The sequence below is a fragment of the Pseudochaenichthys georgianus genome, chromosome 7, assembly GCF_902827115.2.
Source record: "Pseudochaenichthys georgianus chromosome 7, fPseGeo1.2, whole genome shotgun sequence".
NCBI lineage: Eukaryota > Metazoa > Chordata > Actinopteri > Perciformes > Channichthyidae > Pseudochaenichthys > Pseudochaenichthys georgianus.
The window spans coordinates 42,130,521-42,146,215 of NC_047509.1; the positions used below are offsets into that span (position 1 = coordinate 42,130,521).

General features: G+C 46.6%; 1 protein-coding gene across 1 annotated transcript in view; it reads left to right on the forward strand.

The window, feature by feature from the left end:
* Window positions 1-14,222, forward strand: part of LOC117449739 (zinc finger protein PLAGL2-like) — a 37,327-nt gene extending 23,105 nt beyond the window's left edge. Inside the window, exon 2 of the mRNA XM_034087598.2 lies at window positions 9,725-14,222. Within this exon, the coding sequence (XP_033943489.1) occupies window positions 10,161-11,450 (1,290 nt within the window). The 5' untranslated portion in view covers window positions 9,725-10,160 and the 3' untranslated portion in view covers window positions 11,451-14,222. The remainder of the gene's footprint in view (window positions 1-9,724) is intronic.
* The last annotated feature ends 1,473 nt before the right edge of the window (window positions 14,223-15,695 follow it).

The following is a 15,695-nucleotide window of genomic DNA, read 5'->3' on the forward strand; positions in this document are numbered from 1 at the left end:
TCGGGTCCTTGCCACCTTTTTCATACCAGCCTCCCTGACTACAGTTGCTTTAGCGTGTAGAAGCTAGTAAGCCTACTATTTGATTTGTTTTAGATAGGCACAACATGTTTCATATGCAGACCTTATTTTCCTGTTCCATGTTAAAATAAACCATTTTCAGTGGGAATTTTGTTTTGGTCATGGAAAATGAGGTAAAGGTCATTGAGAAGTCATGGAAAAGTCATTGAAAATCATTGGTGAAAAAGTGTATGAACCCTGTATAAAGTTTACAACACTAAGAAGAGGTTGTAAGGTCTCAGTTCACGTCCTGGACCCTGCTGGTTCACCTCCTGGGCCCTGCAGAGGTGCCCTTGAGCAAGGCACCGGACAATGCACTTGTTGACTATGCGCTGTGATGAATGCACCTTATGGATATTTTAGGTGGAAAGAGATTTTTTTTAGTTTTCACCCAGAAATATGCTGGAAGTTAGTATTGTACAATTGTGAATACTCGCCAACGGTACTACGCTTTACGTGGTATTGACACATTTTGTTATCAACAAGTAGTAATGATTATAGATATTTAAAATAAATCTATCAATATTCAGGATAGATTATAACTAGGGCTGTCAAACGATTACAATTTTTAATCAGATTAATCACAGCTTAAAAATTAATTAATCATGATTAATCACCATTCGAACTATGTCCAAAATATGCCATTTATTTATGTATATTGTTGTGGGAATGGAAAGATAAATGAAAGAAGGCGGATATATCCATTTAACATACAGTATCTATGTTTATTATAACATTTTTTTGCGTGTCAAAATGAAAGACGACCCACACACCTATCAATCATCAAACCGTGGGGTCTTAATTCATTACGTGTTGATTTCTATCAACGGGGGAATACTTCAGGAAAGTCGACAGAGGGGGGGGGCGGCTAGTGGAGTACTTCGTGACCACAGAGTGTGAACGTTGTGATCAGCTGTTTTAGCGCAGTTCTCCAGTGAAGGGGGGAGTCTCCCTCCGCAGCCGTTTCGCGTAGTTTTGGCTCAGTTCCGTTGTACAGACCGACGTTAACAGCAGCCCTGTCTGTGCACACGGAGACCGACTCTGTCGTCCGGTGATCTAACCGCCTTCTGGAAAAGCTTCACAAGTACGTCGGTACGCAAATGCGCTTTGTGACACAAGTGACGGTACGCATTTCAGATTACGCACATAACCTGCGTACCAGTTATGTGCACCCCTGTACCAGAGCCATATTATTACTATTATATGGCTCTGCCCTGTACTACAGCAAAAGTACTCTGCGTCGGGACTTCCTGCAACAACACCACGCCGTTATCAAAGATGTTCTATTGAGAAGACGATCACTACGTGACAAAAGTTTTCAAAACCGTGGCTACTGAAATCAATCTTACTAACTGCTGTCTCTGCAATTTACTCCGCGAGTTGGCAGACTTTATTTTGCTTACTTTAACATCATTTTTCATGGTGGGGCTAAGCCATTTCTTGGTATGGGTGTAGCCTACCCCAGCCATACCCTGGCGCTGCCACCGGTGGCATGTATGGGGCGGGCCATACTGCACATGCGTTAAATGCGTTAAATATTTTAACACAATTAATTCAAAAAATTAATTACCGCCGTTAACGCGATAATTTTGACAGCACTAATTATAACTAGTACTTAAATTAAGATTAATGATTACAAAAACTTTCATTTTATTTATATATATATATTATTTATAAATAAAATTAACTTAAAAGACAATTATGTTATTGTCTGGTGCTAACACTACTACCACTAAAGATGATAAGGCCTATGTGCCTGTGTTACATAAAGTATGGACAGGTGGACACATTTAAGTATATTTAAAATGATCAAATGCTAAAAAGATATGCAGTTTTATTTAGGGATGTCCCGATCACCTTTTTTTGCTCCCGATCCGATTCCGATCATTTGATTTTGACAATCTGCCGATACCGATTTTTCCCGAACCGATCTTTTTGCAATGCATTAAGAGAAAAAAAAGAGGAAAAAAGCATTCAAGTTGTCCCTTAAGGTTATTTTTTTAATTTAAAGGACAGTACCCAACGACCCATTCTATCCAACATGGATATAGCTTATTTTTTTCACAGCAGCATTGGATCAGTTCAGTTGTGCAGCATTGGATCAAAAACAAAATAAAGCTTATCAGTGGTCCACCACAAAATAACCATGTAAACAAATTGAGTGCAGTTAGTGCAGTAACAAAACAAAAATAACTCTACTGGAAAGAGGTAGCTTGACTAGCTTCACAAGTTCACATTCAGTCACAAATAATCAAATAGAAATGTGGCTTAGTGCAGAATTCTAGCCTTAAGACTAACTAGTCTAGTATTAATGCAATGAACAACAGCAGCTTAACATAACATGAATAAACAAAGAATTATATTTCCATCTTACTGGAGTAACACAATTCAAATATAAAATGTAAACAAAAACATGGATATAAAATTGCAAGGCACTGTTTTTTTGTTTTTGTTTTTTAAATCAAGGGACGGTCAGCTCTTGAATGTGAGCTGCACTCTTACTTCTTACTCACTCTCACTCTCCGGCTTCACAATTAAGTGGAGTTTTTTTTTAAGGAAAATCAGCATCTCTACTAGGGATGCACGATATTGGTTTTTTGAAACCGATACCGATAACTTCCTGGTTCTCAAGACCGATAATAAAAAAAATGTTACGCCACTAATTATTTTAACGCGATTAACGCATGTGTATTCTTTTTGCTTGGCCGCCCCGTCGTTTCAGAGCGCATCGAGTTTAAAATACCATCTACAAGCTGATGCTGATAGCCCCGGTCCTGCCGCCCGCTTGTGGCAGACCACACTTCCACGCTCACCGGCAGGCACCGACTGGCTATCTGGAGGACCGAGAGGGTTTGTGTATGTGTGGCCCGAGCGAGCGAGAGAGAGACCTTACGTGTATTGTTGTTGTTAGCATCTGGTGTTAGCTAGCTGCGCTAACGGATATAAGGAGCTGTTTAAATGAAAACAGAGGAGCGACATTTCGCCACAACTGTGCCGAGCACTTGACTTTATGCAGGAAGCCAGACAGTGGGACATTGTACGAGAAGTCAGCACACTCAGCACGGATAGTGCGCAACATGATTGCAGCGTCCAGGCAGCTCCCGTTCGAGCATATGCCTTGAGTTGCACATAGCTCCAGCGCGCGCGCACAAACACACACACACACACACACTTTGTATTGTATTATTGTCTTCGTACGCTTTTAACACACCATCGTAGCGATGGCGATGTTTCAGGTGACTGATCAGGTTCAAAGTATTAGGGAGTGCTGGATTTGTGAAGAACTCCCCTCTTCCTAAACCACTAATACCACAGTACTGGCAAAACGGGAGGAGCCGAGTGAAAAACAAGCGCCCCTCATCCCAATCCACCCACACCGCAGTATTTTTTTCTTTTTTTTTACCCAAAAAATATATTGTATATTATCGGGGCTATTAATACTGTTATCGGGTTTATCGGGATGATGTCATAATTCCTAATATCGGACCGATAATTATCGTGCATCCCTAATCTCTACCCTGTCAGGTGAGAGCCGGTTCCTTTTCTCATCAAGGATGCTGGACACTGCACTAAAGAGTCTCTCACTGTCCACTGCCCTAAAGAGTCTCTCACTGTCCACAGAGGTGCAGGGGGCACAGAGAAACCTGGTTGCAACAGCAGCCAGTGAGGGGAACCGTGAAGCATTATCTTTCCAGTAGTGTAGAGCAGTGGTTCCCAAACGGTGTGCCGCGGCACACTGGTGTGCCGTGAGGCAAGTCCGGGTGTGCCGTGAGGCAAGTCCGGGTGTGCCGTGAGGCAAGTCCGGGTGTGCCGTGAGGCAAGTCCGGGTGTGCCGTGAGGCAAGTCCGGGTGTGCCGTGAGGCAAGTCCGGGTGTGCCGTGAGGCAAGTCCGGGTGTGCCGCGGCACACTGGTGTGCCGTGAGGCAAGTCCGGGGGTGCCGTGGGATTTTGTGACAACCATACGTTATTATTGCAATATACAACTACACAAAATAATAATTTTTTTATTTACTATAATATCAGTACTTTGTAGGTTTATATGTACGTAATCTGCGCGACTTGCGCGTCCACATCTCCACGTGCAGTGCTGCATAAACATGGCTGAGTCAGCGATAACTCTCGAGGGGTGGAGGTGTGCCCATTATTTTGAGTTCGTCCGAAGAATAGACAGGAATGTGACGGTGAGGTGCAAACTGTGTCCAGGCCAGAAGCTGTTATCCACTGCTGTGAACACCACGTCAAACCTCAACAAACACCTGCAAAGAACACTTGCTAAGGTGGAGCTACCGCACAGCTATTTGTTGTTTTGTTTATATCACGTAGTCTGTTCTTCTTCTCTGTCTTCCGGTTGTTGCCTGTTTTGAATGACAAATACACACTACCGCCGCCTGCTGGTAAGGAAAGTTATTGCCACTCACGCATGCGCAAGTTCGTACGTGCTCTGCGAGTAAAGTAACGAGTTACTTTATGTAGATGGTAACGAAGTAGTGTAATATATTATTATTTTCAAAGTAATATGTAATATATTAAAACAAATTAGTAACGGCCCCATCTCTGGAGTTGGCGTTCTCTACTCTGGTTTACATGAAGAACAACAGGAGGTCACGGCCAGAGTTGGGTGTAACGCGTTACTGTAATGATATTACTTTTGTCGGTAACGGAGTAGTGTAACGCACTACTTTTATAATTCAGTAATCACACTACAGTTACTAACATTGTCCCGACACACGTTACTTCGTTACATTACATTTAGCTGACGCTTTTATCCAAAGCGACTTACAATAAGTGCGTTCGACCAGGAAGACACAACCTTGAAGAAAACAGAATCATATAAGTACATCAGGTTTCATAGAGCCAAGTATTTCAAGTGCTACTCAACTGGCGATAGATAAGCCAGTCCTTTATTAGTATATAAGTGCTCTGTTAGCAGTTCTTTGTTAGTAATTCTATCGCTCGAAGTGGAGTCGAAAGAGATGAGTTTTCAGTCTGCGCCGGAAGGTGTGTGAGCTTTCTGCCGTCCTGATGTCAATGGGAGCTCATTCCACCATTTTGGAGCCAGGATAGCAAACCCACGTGTTTTTGCTGATGGGAACTTGGGTCCCCCTCGCAGCGAGGGTGCCGCGAGTCGTTTGACTGATGCAGAGCGCAGTGCACGTGCTGGGGTGTACGGTTTAACCATGTCCTGGATGTAGGAAGGGCCAGATCCATTCGCAGCATGGTATTACTTACTAAAATCAGTCATAATCAAACCAACAAACACCTGCAAAGAACACATGCTAAGGTGAAGCTAACGCACAGCTATTTGTTGTTTGTTTATATCACGTAGTCTGTTCTTCTGCTCTGTTTTCCGGTTGTTGCCTGTTTTGAATGACCAATACACACTACCGCCGCCTGCTGGTAAGGAGAGTTATTGCCACTCACGCATGCGCAGTTCGTACGTGCTCGGCTGAAGTCTTTGCGGTGTCTGGTTCCAGTGCAACACATGGCCAACACGCAGGAGAACACGCGGACGCAACAGCGTGAGCAGAGATAGACTGTGCAAAATATACAGATAGCAGGAGACAGAGAACAGCCACGGTCAGATAGGAAAACATTCAGGATCTGGATCAGTCGTCTTATGCGACAATGGAAACTGAACTAAAGAGAACATTTGAAACTTTAGCAGTCTGCGTGATCTGCCTGCAGGGAGGGGCGGGCCGGCCCTGCGAGTAAAGTAACGAGTTACTTTATGTAGAGAGTAGTGTAATATATTACTTTTTTTTTAAGTAATATGTAATATGTAATATATTACTTTTTTTTAGTAACGACCCCATCTCTGGTCACGGCTCTCTGTTGAACAGGACTTGCGAGTGGCCCTCTACTCAGTGCCACCAAGGATTAAAAAATTCTGCGCGCCACGACAGGCACATGTATCTCACTAATTTGTAAGTCGGCAAAAATATTTACAATAGCACATGTTTCAATGCTGATTGCTGAAATGCTAATTCTGGTTTAAACGAGTGTGTTGCTGCTTTGATGAAACCTAATTTGATAAAGTTTCAAATTAATTTCTGAAATATTTCGTTAATAAATATTTCATGAGTAATATAGTTGTCTTTGTCACATTTTATTTGGCATTAGTAAATAATTATGCACATGTACAGATATTTTACATGATATGAGTTATAACACGTGTTATAAGGGCTATTTTGCACAATAGGTGTGCCTTGAGATTTTTACTTGTCCTTTGGTGTGCCTTGGGCACAACAGGTTTGGGAACCACTGGTGTAGAGGATTGCTTTTCCTAGAGCTGGTTGCTCTGAGAGATAGATCTGTACCTGGACATCAGTTGATCGGGACCGGACCGGGCCTCTAGCTGATTCTCTTCCCGGATCTCGTCCAAGACGCTGCCCAGGCTGCTGCTCGCTTCTTGGCGTGGTGTCTTGCGCATAGGCTCTGCCTCTGCTGCCTCTGGCTCTTCACTGGCAGCCCTCTCTATCTTCGCCACCTCCAGGATGAGGTTATCCGTGGCAAGCCTCAGATTGTCTGACTTTGTGAAGAATCTGAAAATAGATAAATGTAGCAATTACCCACAACAAAGAAAAACATAAGACAAGACACCACACAGCACAACAATTAAGTCAGGCAACTGCCTTACTTCTATACAAATCTAACCATTAACAAACCTAAATGTAAAGGAAATAAAAATAGAAATTGGCTTGAATAATGTTGGTTTGATATACATAATTCATAACGTAATAGATACGATTATAATAGCATTCAAATGGTACATTAATTTACTGTACTTATTTACTGTAATCCTCTACCTCAGCAAAGCGGCTCTCCACGGCCTCTAGGAGCGGGCTCTTCATTGTTCTGACCCCCTGGTCAGTGGTCTTCTCCCCAGAGAGTACACGTTTGAGGGCTGTTTGAATGAATTAAATGAATGGATGGATGAATGGTTTATCTAGAATATAAAATAATTATAGTAAAATAAAACATTTCTATTTTATTTAAAAATATAGAATATTATTATAATAATAACCTGTTATTGCAGGGATGACATCAGCTGCAGATGCAGTGGGATTGCTCACATCCCTCATGAGTTCCTCAAATGGAGCTTAGTAGCCTTGACACCTCAGCTGTCTTCAGGGTCCACTGGTTGGCTGGCAGTGTGGCTGGCAGGCTGTAGTCAGCTGCATACACAGAGAGAGCTCCAGGATGCTCTGCAGCATGTAGAGGCTGCTGCTTCATCTCACTTGCACGTCCTTCTGTAGATGCTTGAAGTCGGGAATAGGCCAACGGGGAATGTTTGAAACGGCCAACAATTGACCTTGCGGTGGCCAGTGCGTCTATTGCCCCTTTCACACCAGCGCCTTTTCAGCTCCGGCTCAGAGCTGGAGCCTGAAAAGCGCCGGGTTTTCCTGTTCACACCGCAGCGGCGCCGCTCTTAGCTCCGGAATCCGCTTCATTTCCAGCTCCAAAAAATTGTCGGTCCAGAGGCAAGAGCTTTGGAGCTAAGAGGTGACGTCGCTTACGTCTCTCTTACGTCGAGGCGTGCAGGAAACTAAACCCACCTCCCATGGGTCGACTGTTATGCCTGCCTACAAGCAGTAGTGCCTATAAACACACTTTATAAAGTCAGGCAGCACTAACCAGGCTTCGTGTGGTTCTGTTTATTTGTGCCTTACTTTGACCATCCGTTCACTGTTATCGATCATTGTGGAGAGAGGCAGACGTGTTGTTTTGTATTATTGCAGCTATCGGATGCAAGTAGTCAGTTTAGCTTCGGTTGCTATGCCAACATCACCCGTTTTATACCAGAGAAACTTTCGTAACAGCGTTGTGATACCAAACAGCGTCAATTCAGACTGACACACATTCACTTAGGCTAAGGGAACTGGGGATATGCATCAGCTGCTTGTGTGAGTCGGACAGTGAGTACTTTAGAGCGGCCGCTGCAGTGTGAGCTAACCGGGAGCTAACGGGAGAATAAACTCCCGTGGAAGAGCAGCTCTGCAGCGGTCGGTAAATGCTGCAGAAACACATTAATAAACAATGAACCACGGCACTCTGGAGCAAAGTATAAGGTTGGAGAAGTCGTTATTCAATTTATTCTGGCTTCGTGTGATTAAAAGCAACACGATCATCGACCCGACGCAGTTGTTGTTGTTGTTGTGAGGCAAATCAGCGATGTAAACGGTGACGTCATGACGCAGCAGGGGCAGCTCTGGGGCGCCAGTGGGCGGTGTGCACAGAGCGGGAGCTGAAAAGGGAAACCGGAGCTGAACCAGAAAAGCTCCCGCTCGGAGCTAGAAACTGAAAAGCGCTGGTGTGAAAGCCGCATATGACGCTGCGCTGAGACAGCAGACCCTCATGCACAGCAAGTTGGAGCGTGTGTGCGACACAGCCCACACTCGTTACTTCTATATCATCCATGGCTTTCACCATATTTCGCTCGTTGTCCCGCAAATTGACATGGACCCGTGGCTTATCTATTCCCCAACTGTTAAGCATCCCCTCGATCGCCTCTCTCACACGATCTGCTGTGTGAGATCCGCGAAAGTTCTGAGCTTGCAAGGTCGCATGTTGTAAATTAAACTGGGAGTGGATCCACTGTGCAGGGAAGCTAAGGAGTGACATTGGACACACAGAAGAACTCCACATGTCTGTGTATATCCGAAAGCAGCACGTCTGTTAACGTAGTGACGAGAAGGCAACTCATAACGTGGCTCCAATGCTCCATGAGACGGCGAAACCCCACGTTCTCCACCACAGATAACGGCTGGTCATCCAACGCGATGAATTCAGCTATCTTGGCCTTTTCTCTGTTCTGGGGCAGTTTCTCTTTCCTTTTAAAAGTCTCTGAAAGTGTCGGTTGTTTCAGTGCCGTTACCTGAGTGGCCGCTGTGTACTCGCCGTGTTGTTGTTGGTGTTTGTTTCTCAGGTGGCGTATTAGATTGGTCGTGTTGAACGTAGCTCTGTTCTTTCCACCACGCGGAACCTCTGCCTTGCAAACATTGCATCTGGCTGTTACACTGCCTTCGCTTTCAATTTCATAATACTTCCAAACTGCTGACATGTCCTCTGTCCCGAGTCACCAGCTGAACGTAGCCTCTCGTTAGCTCACTGCTGCTATTAGACACTGCGCTCTGCCCACTCTGTTATTTAGCCTTTATGTATACAGGTGTAGATCTCATCTTCAAGAGAGACCTGTTCAGTGGTAACACTACCACACACAGTTACAGACAGACGGGACACTAAACACAGAGGCAACACCGTACACAAAGTAGTAATTGAAATCCACATACAGTCAGATAGCAGGTGCAAACATCCAGATGATTTCTCCAGCTTTTTAAAAATGAGTTTAAAATCCGTGATGGGCATCAAACTGGTCAGCTCAAGTTGCCAGATTTGAGTGGAATAAGCAATTTGTATGAAAACAAGCCCAAAAGAAGCAACACATACATGATGTTGTGTCATTTTAAACCAAAACTAAGGCCTCAGGATGACTTTAAGACGTGAACATGGTCATTTTGTTTTGTAACATTAAAGAAAATAAGAAAATCGGGACGTGATCGGATCGGGACATCTCTAGTTGTATTCTTTAGTTATTCAAGTCAGCTCACCCAGCATGATTTTAGTATCCAAACGATATGATTTGACACTTATCCTCTCTGTGTTCCAGGTCTCTGACGATGCCAAGCTGCCTCTGTGATTGTGCTGCTGTGACTGAATACTGAAATACACTGCAGGACAACAGAAGAGCTTTTCACAGGAAAACACACAGACCCAGTCAGAGCTTCCAAAGCTCCTCATCACCACAGCCCTTTTGGGGTTGCTATGGCAGCTGCTGTCACAGAAACCAAGTGCTGGACACAGGCTTGCATCAGTGAGGCAGGACAGACCACTAGTCATTGCCACAAGAGAGCATCAAACCGTGAACAAACAGCACTTATCAACAGCATTCATTCTAGCACTCTAAGTTTACAAGACGACCAGAGGTCTGCAGGCTGATGCTCGGCTCTCTGGAGGATCCTCATGAGTCTTGTCTGTGTCTGCTCAGGCTCTTGGCCAGGGTCCCTGTGCAGCCGCACAGCCAGTACTGTTCCTTCTGTTAGACCATGTTTCACCAGCAGGACCATCTGAAGAGCCATCTGCCAGACAGCCACACAGCCAGCAGGCAGCTCTTCCACTGCCAGGAGTGTGGGAAGCAGTACAACACCCAGCTGGGCTACAGGCGACACCTGGTGGCAGCCCACAGCGCTTCAGCAGGCCTTCCCGGTTCAGAGGGGCCCCCCTCGCTGCTGGAGCACCTGGGCAGCCATATTGACAGACCTCCACCGTCAGAGGGCAACAATAACACTGCTGTGCCTGTGAGAGAGAGGAAGTACTCATGTGAGCGATGCGACCGCCGTTTTTACACTCGTAAGGATGTGCGGCGTCACGCTGTGGTGCATACCGGGCGCCGGGACTTCCTGTGCCCGCGATGTGCACAGCGCTTTGGACGAAGAGACCACCTGACCCGCCATTTGAAGAAGAGCCATGCGCAGGAGTCAGGGTTGATGCCACCCTGTACACCCAGCACACCCGTTGCTACACCGACCCCTGCCCCCCAGTGCCCTGTGAAGGAGGAGCCTAGCCCTGTGGTCTCTGATATGGGCTCTGTCTCCAAGGAGCCCATGGAGCCTTTCTCCAGGGACATGTACAACTCATACCCCATGACCAATGCTGTCCCTGGGATGGGTCACCCTCATGGCCTCATGCAGGGGTCATTGTCCTCGAGTATGGGTGTGGCCCGCCACATGCCCCCCCAATCTTCTCACCATCACCACCTGCAGCCTCCTGTGGCCTCGCAGCAGCAGCAGCCCTACAGCAACATGGCCAGGTACCAGCACGGATCTACCTCATATCCTCGCGCCGACGTGGACAGTTTCCTGCTGGACCTGCAGAGTGTGCCCCCGCCTCACCTAAGTGCAGTCAACTCCTCTACCTCTACGTCTGCCTCCCCTCAGAGGGAGGTGCTGGGTGAAGGCGTGGGTGCTGCCAGCGACCCCCATCTGCTGTCCAGGAGCCCGGCCATCTCCTCCACCGAGCTGTCCTGCACCACTAACATGGACCTTGGGCCTCTGCTGGGCTTCCTGCCCTTCAGCCTGCCGCCCTACAGCCCTCACATGGGGATGGGGGGGTTAGTGATGAGCTATCCACCCGCTACCACCACCTCCCCTCCATCCTCTTCCTCTGGGCTGTCCAGCCAGGCTCCAGGGCCGTTCACCTTCTTCCAGCCGTCACAGGCTCATGTACCACAGGGCCCGGGAGCCCATAACCACAGCCAGCTACCTCAGGCGTACAGCAGTCCTGCTATGAGCACTGCTAGCTCCCTACCTCACTACTACCAGGCCTTTCAGCAGTAAGCAGCTCTGTCCCCACAAACGCTGCCTTCACAGGCTTTTTCATGAAAAGGGTCAAACATGAGAATGGCATCTTTATTGTATGTGTGACTTTAGCCTGTCAGTGCTAACGATGCTAATCTAATTTTTTTTTTAACACAACAAATCACCTCATCAGTATTACCTCATTATTTAAAAAGGCATCTTGAACGTTTGAGGAATTGAGATGGTCTCACTACAACCAAAGTAGAGTTCTACTTTTTGGTCAGACCTGTTACCAACGGTGGATGCACTTAACACACGTGTCACAGGCGCTGCACAACGCTGGGAGTTATCCAGTGTTAGGTTACCATGGGAAACGCTACTGTGTGAGGGTACGTCACCCTCCGTACTAAAGAACACTTGAGATGTTCTCATTTCAGAACATTGGAGCAGGAGCGGTCTTGTAGAGCAAGAAAAGGTTAGAGTAACATGTGCTCCGTTTGAGTTAGTGAAAAGCCAATATTGAGAATGCCAACAGCACGTCTGGTGGCTCAGGTGCAACGTGGCCTTTATGGCTGGAATCTTTGTTGGAAAAAAATGAACTTGCATTATAAACCTAACCTGAAAGCTTACTTTGTTGACATGTCAAATATGTTGCAGAGCTTTTGACTGAAGTGAGCATGCTAATGGACGAGGCACTTTTACAAACCTGACCTGTAAAGCTAGTCCTGTTTCTGGGGGCTCCTCGTGTGGCACTGTGGGGCCATGTGTCGTCATACATCTCTATACATCCACATGGGCCGAACAACAGGATGCACAGCTCGGCTGACCCTGATCCCCGCTGGGGGGCTGCTCCACCAGGAGGGGCGCTCAGGGAGGCAGACTGCAGTCAGCAGTTGTATTGAATTCAACTAGAGCTAACCCCAGCGCCCGTTGTGCGGCTTCTGACAGTCTGTCTCTCTGTAGTCTTTTGGGGGGGGGGGGTCTAATAAAACAAATCAAAGCAGATACACGTTCAGCCCCGGGTCAGTGGCAAAGGAAACAAAGCTTTGGCTGAGGTCAACTACAGGCTGACGCAACATGACAGCAGTATAAGGTAGCAGTGGGTTTTGGCAGTTTACTCTGATTGGACACATCCTCGCCCGGCTGTTGGTCCGTAGGCTTGTGTTCATGCTGCTGCCTGGACACTCAGATCGCATGAAGCCAGGATTAAAGGTGACATCCTAGCCCTTAATGCTTTGGAGCAGGTGGCTTGGCCTTACACATCGCACCTTGTTAGCTCTCCAGAACACGTCATCCAGTGACATCAATATTTCACTAGACCAGAACTGACCATTGATGGAATTATATCAACAACTATTTCAAGTGTTGTTCATGAACCCTTTACTGTGTTTGGCCAGAAGGTGCAGGCGATAACACACAGTTAACACAAACTGTGAAGATTGACTGCACAGCTATTACTAGTTGACTGAACAACTAGTAACTCACACATGTTCATAAGAATTGAACTGCAAAGGCATTTTAGAAACAGAATCTAAAATGCAACAAAGTAGCTGTTTGCCAGAGTCCTCGGACTGTTGGGTGCTCTGAGGCTGTCACCTTGGTGAAACAAACTCTAACCTTAAATAGATCCTTTTCTTGGCAGTATTACCTATTAAAGCTAGATTGAAATGCATGTGCGTTTCATTTTAAATATTGCAGGCCTTTAAAGCTTGAAGTCATGCCAAATCACAGGAGGAGGGAAGCTGCTGCACCGCTGCCGTCAACTTTGTTTGAACGGTAGGGTTTTAAAAATAAAAATAGAATGTTTCCCTATACCGCACAACTCGACTGGATGCTACAAGAAGCCAGCTGTGGAGTGCAGTGTGGAACTCCCTCAGAACTTGTATCTGCTAACAACACTAGTCACCACTCGTGGCATCCTCAGGGAGTCTTACTCTGTCTGACGGACAGGGCCTCGCAGAGCAGGGCGGCAGCGGCTTCTTGGGTTGACCTTGAATCCCTGAATCTGCGCTGTTCAAAGGTCAAACGGGGAACTCTGAAATGTACATGGGCCGACTCTGTGCTAACCAGGTCACTGGTCTCAGGGTCGCTGCCCGTGTCCCACAAAATACCTGCACACATGTGCCTGTGTTGGAGCACGGTGGGAATGAACCCCATTGGCCATTGCAGCGAACCCACACCCGGCGTCAGTTCAATTAGTTCTAGCAGTTATTGAATGTCTGCGTCCAGGATAAGGCCACCCCAGCTGTGACAGGGAGATGATCTTGAATCAAGGCTAGATAAATATGCTCAATCAGAAAATGTGGCTATGACATGCTGCAGAGATTTGACGGCACTTAAAACACATCTGTGAAACGTAATTGTTCAAATCCCGCCGTGTGTCAATCATAGCACGACAGTAAGGAAAGCACTTACACTATGTTAATGGATCTATATTTGAGTCTGAAGTAGAGGTCATCCAGGTCTCTACTTATTTCCCATGGTGAAAGGTAGCAACCCTAGCTACTTGACCTGAAGCACTTGAGATCAGCGTTGTGATTAGGCAGAAGGAATAGTCCCAACCCTCCCTGCTACCTGTTCACTTACTTCCCAACGGCCCACTGGATGTGCCCGGGCTGAACCTGTGACCCGCGCGCCGCGAGGGTCCGATGGTATTCCCGAATGGAACGCATCATCAATTCTACAAAGGACTTCCAGCACTTGAACCATTTCCCTGTCTCTTACTATGTTACTGTTGGTATTAACACCCATCCACACGGCTGGGGTGCAGGGTCTCAAAAGTATCTGATGTCCTTCGTACTAAGAGGTGACCCCCCCCCCCCCCCCTCTGATCAAACCAGCAGCCTCCTCATGATGGAGGCTCCACTCATGACGCTGGTCTGTGAGTGGAGATGACATCAGAAATATGATGCTCTCCCTTCTGCCTTAAATGAAGTGATTGTTGAAGGACTTCTCTCACTCGCATTATTACCGGCCTCCAAGTGTTGCCCCGATGTCTTAAAATACTACTGTTGTGCCTCTCTAAGAGTGTCTAATCTCCTGACTGGGTTTAAGCACTTATGACATTTCTAAAAAGACAAAAGGATGACTTTGATCTGTACCTCAAACACGCAGAAGTGTGGCTTTCTGTTTTTATTTGTTTTTGCTTCTAGTTGTTTTGGCTCTTATTTGTGCCATTAGATTGAAACTATAAAAGTAGTTTAATGAATCTAAACTCTTTATCTAGCTACAGACGTTGACATTATAATTTCGTCAAATTTTCTACCTCTACATTTTTGTATATCTTTCTGCAAGAATCATTAGAAATAGTTGTGAGTCGTTAGGCCGATTGGACCAGGCGCTCCGAGCTCCTCTGAAGGGCCGGGTGCACACAGGTCCCACAGCCAAGCATTGTTCTCTTTACTTGCCTTTAATGATATTTCTACTTGTGTACTACCTCAGAGAAGAGACGGGCGACTGTCCGTCGAACTGCAGAGAAATGTCTGTAGAGTTTTATTTTTGTCAGATCAAGCACATGTACTTTGTAACTCAATAGTTTTTTACTGAGGGTGGCTCAGCAGGATGCTGGAGCACCTTGCCTGCTGGCTGCTCTGCATTGTTCCGTCTCAGTGCCTCTCCAGTCTGGAATGTTCACTCTGTTACAGCCGGCCTCTGTCTGGACCAGCACCACAGCTCTCTGTCTGGACCAGCACCACAGCTCTCTGTCTGGACCAGCACCACAGCTCTCTGTCTGGACCAGTACCACAGCTCTCTGTCTGGACCAGTACCACAGCTCTCTGTCTGGACCAGCACCACAGCTCTCTGTCTGGACCAGCACCACAGCTCTCTGTCTGGACCAGCACCACAGCTGCATGTCTGGACCAGTACCACAGCTCTCTGTCTGGACCAGTACCACAGCTGCATGTCTGGACCAGTACCACAGCTGCATGTCTGGACCAGTACCACAGCTCTCTGTCTGGACCAGCACCACAGCTCTCTGTCTGGACCAGTACCACAGCTCTCTGTCTGGACCAGTACCACAGCTGCATGTCGCAACTTCACAAACACATTGATTGGCTTAGAGGATTTTCACTGTGAACGACATCATGGCTGCTCCTGCGTGCTGCAGAGTGATGAAGAAGAAGGAGGAGGAGGCCTCTCTGCATCATGGCTGCTCCTGCGTGCTGCAGAGTGAAGATGAAGAAGAAGGAGGCGGCCTCTAACCTGTGTTTGAACACTGGAAATGATGATGGACATTTGTCATTATTTTCAACATGAATGGAGCACTTGGGAAAGAAGCGGCTG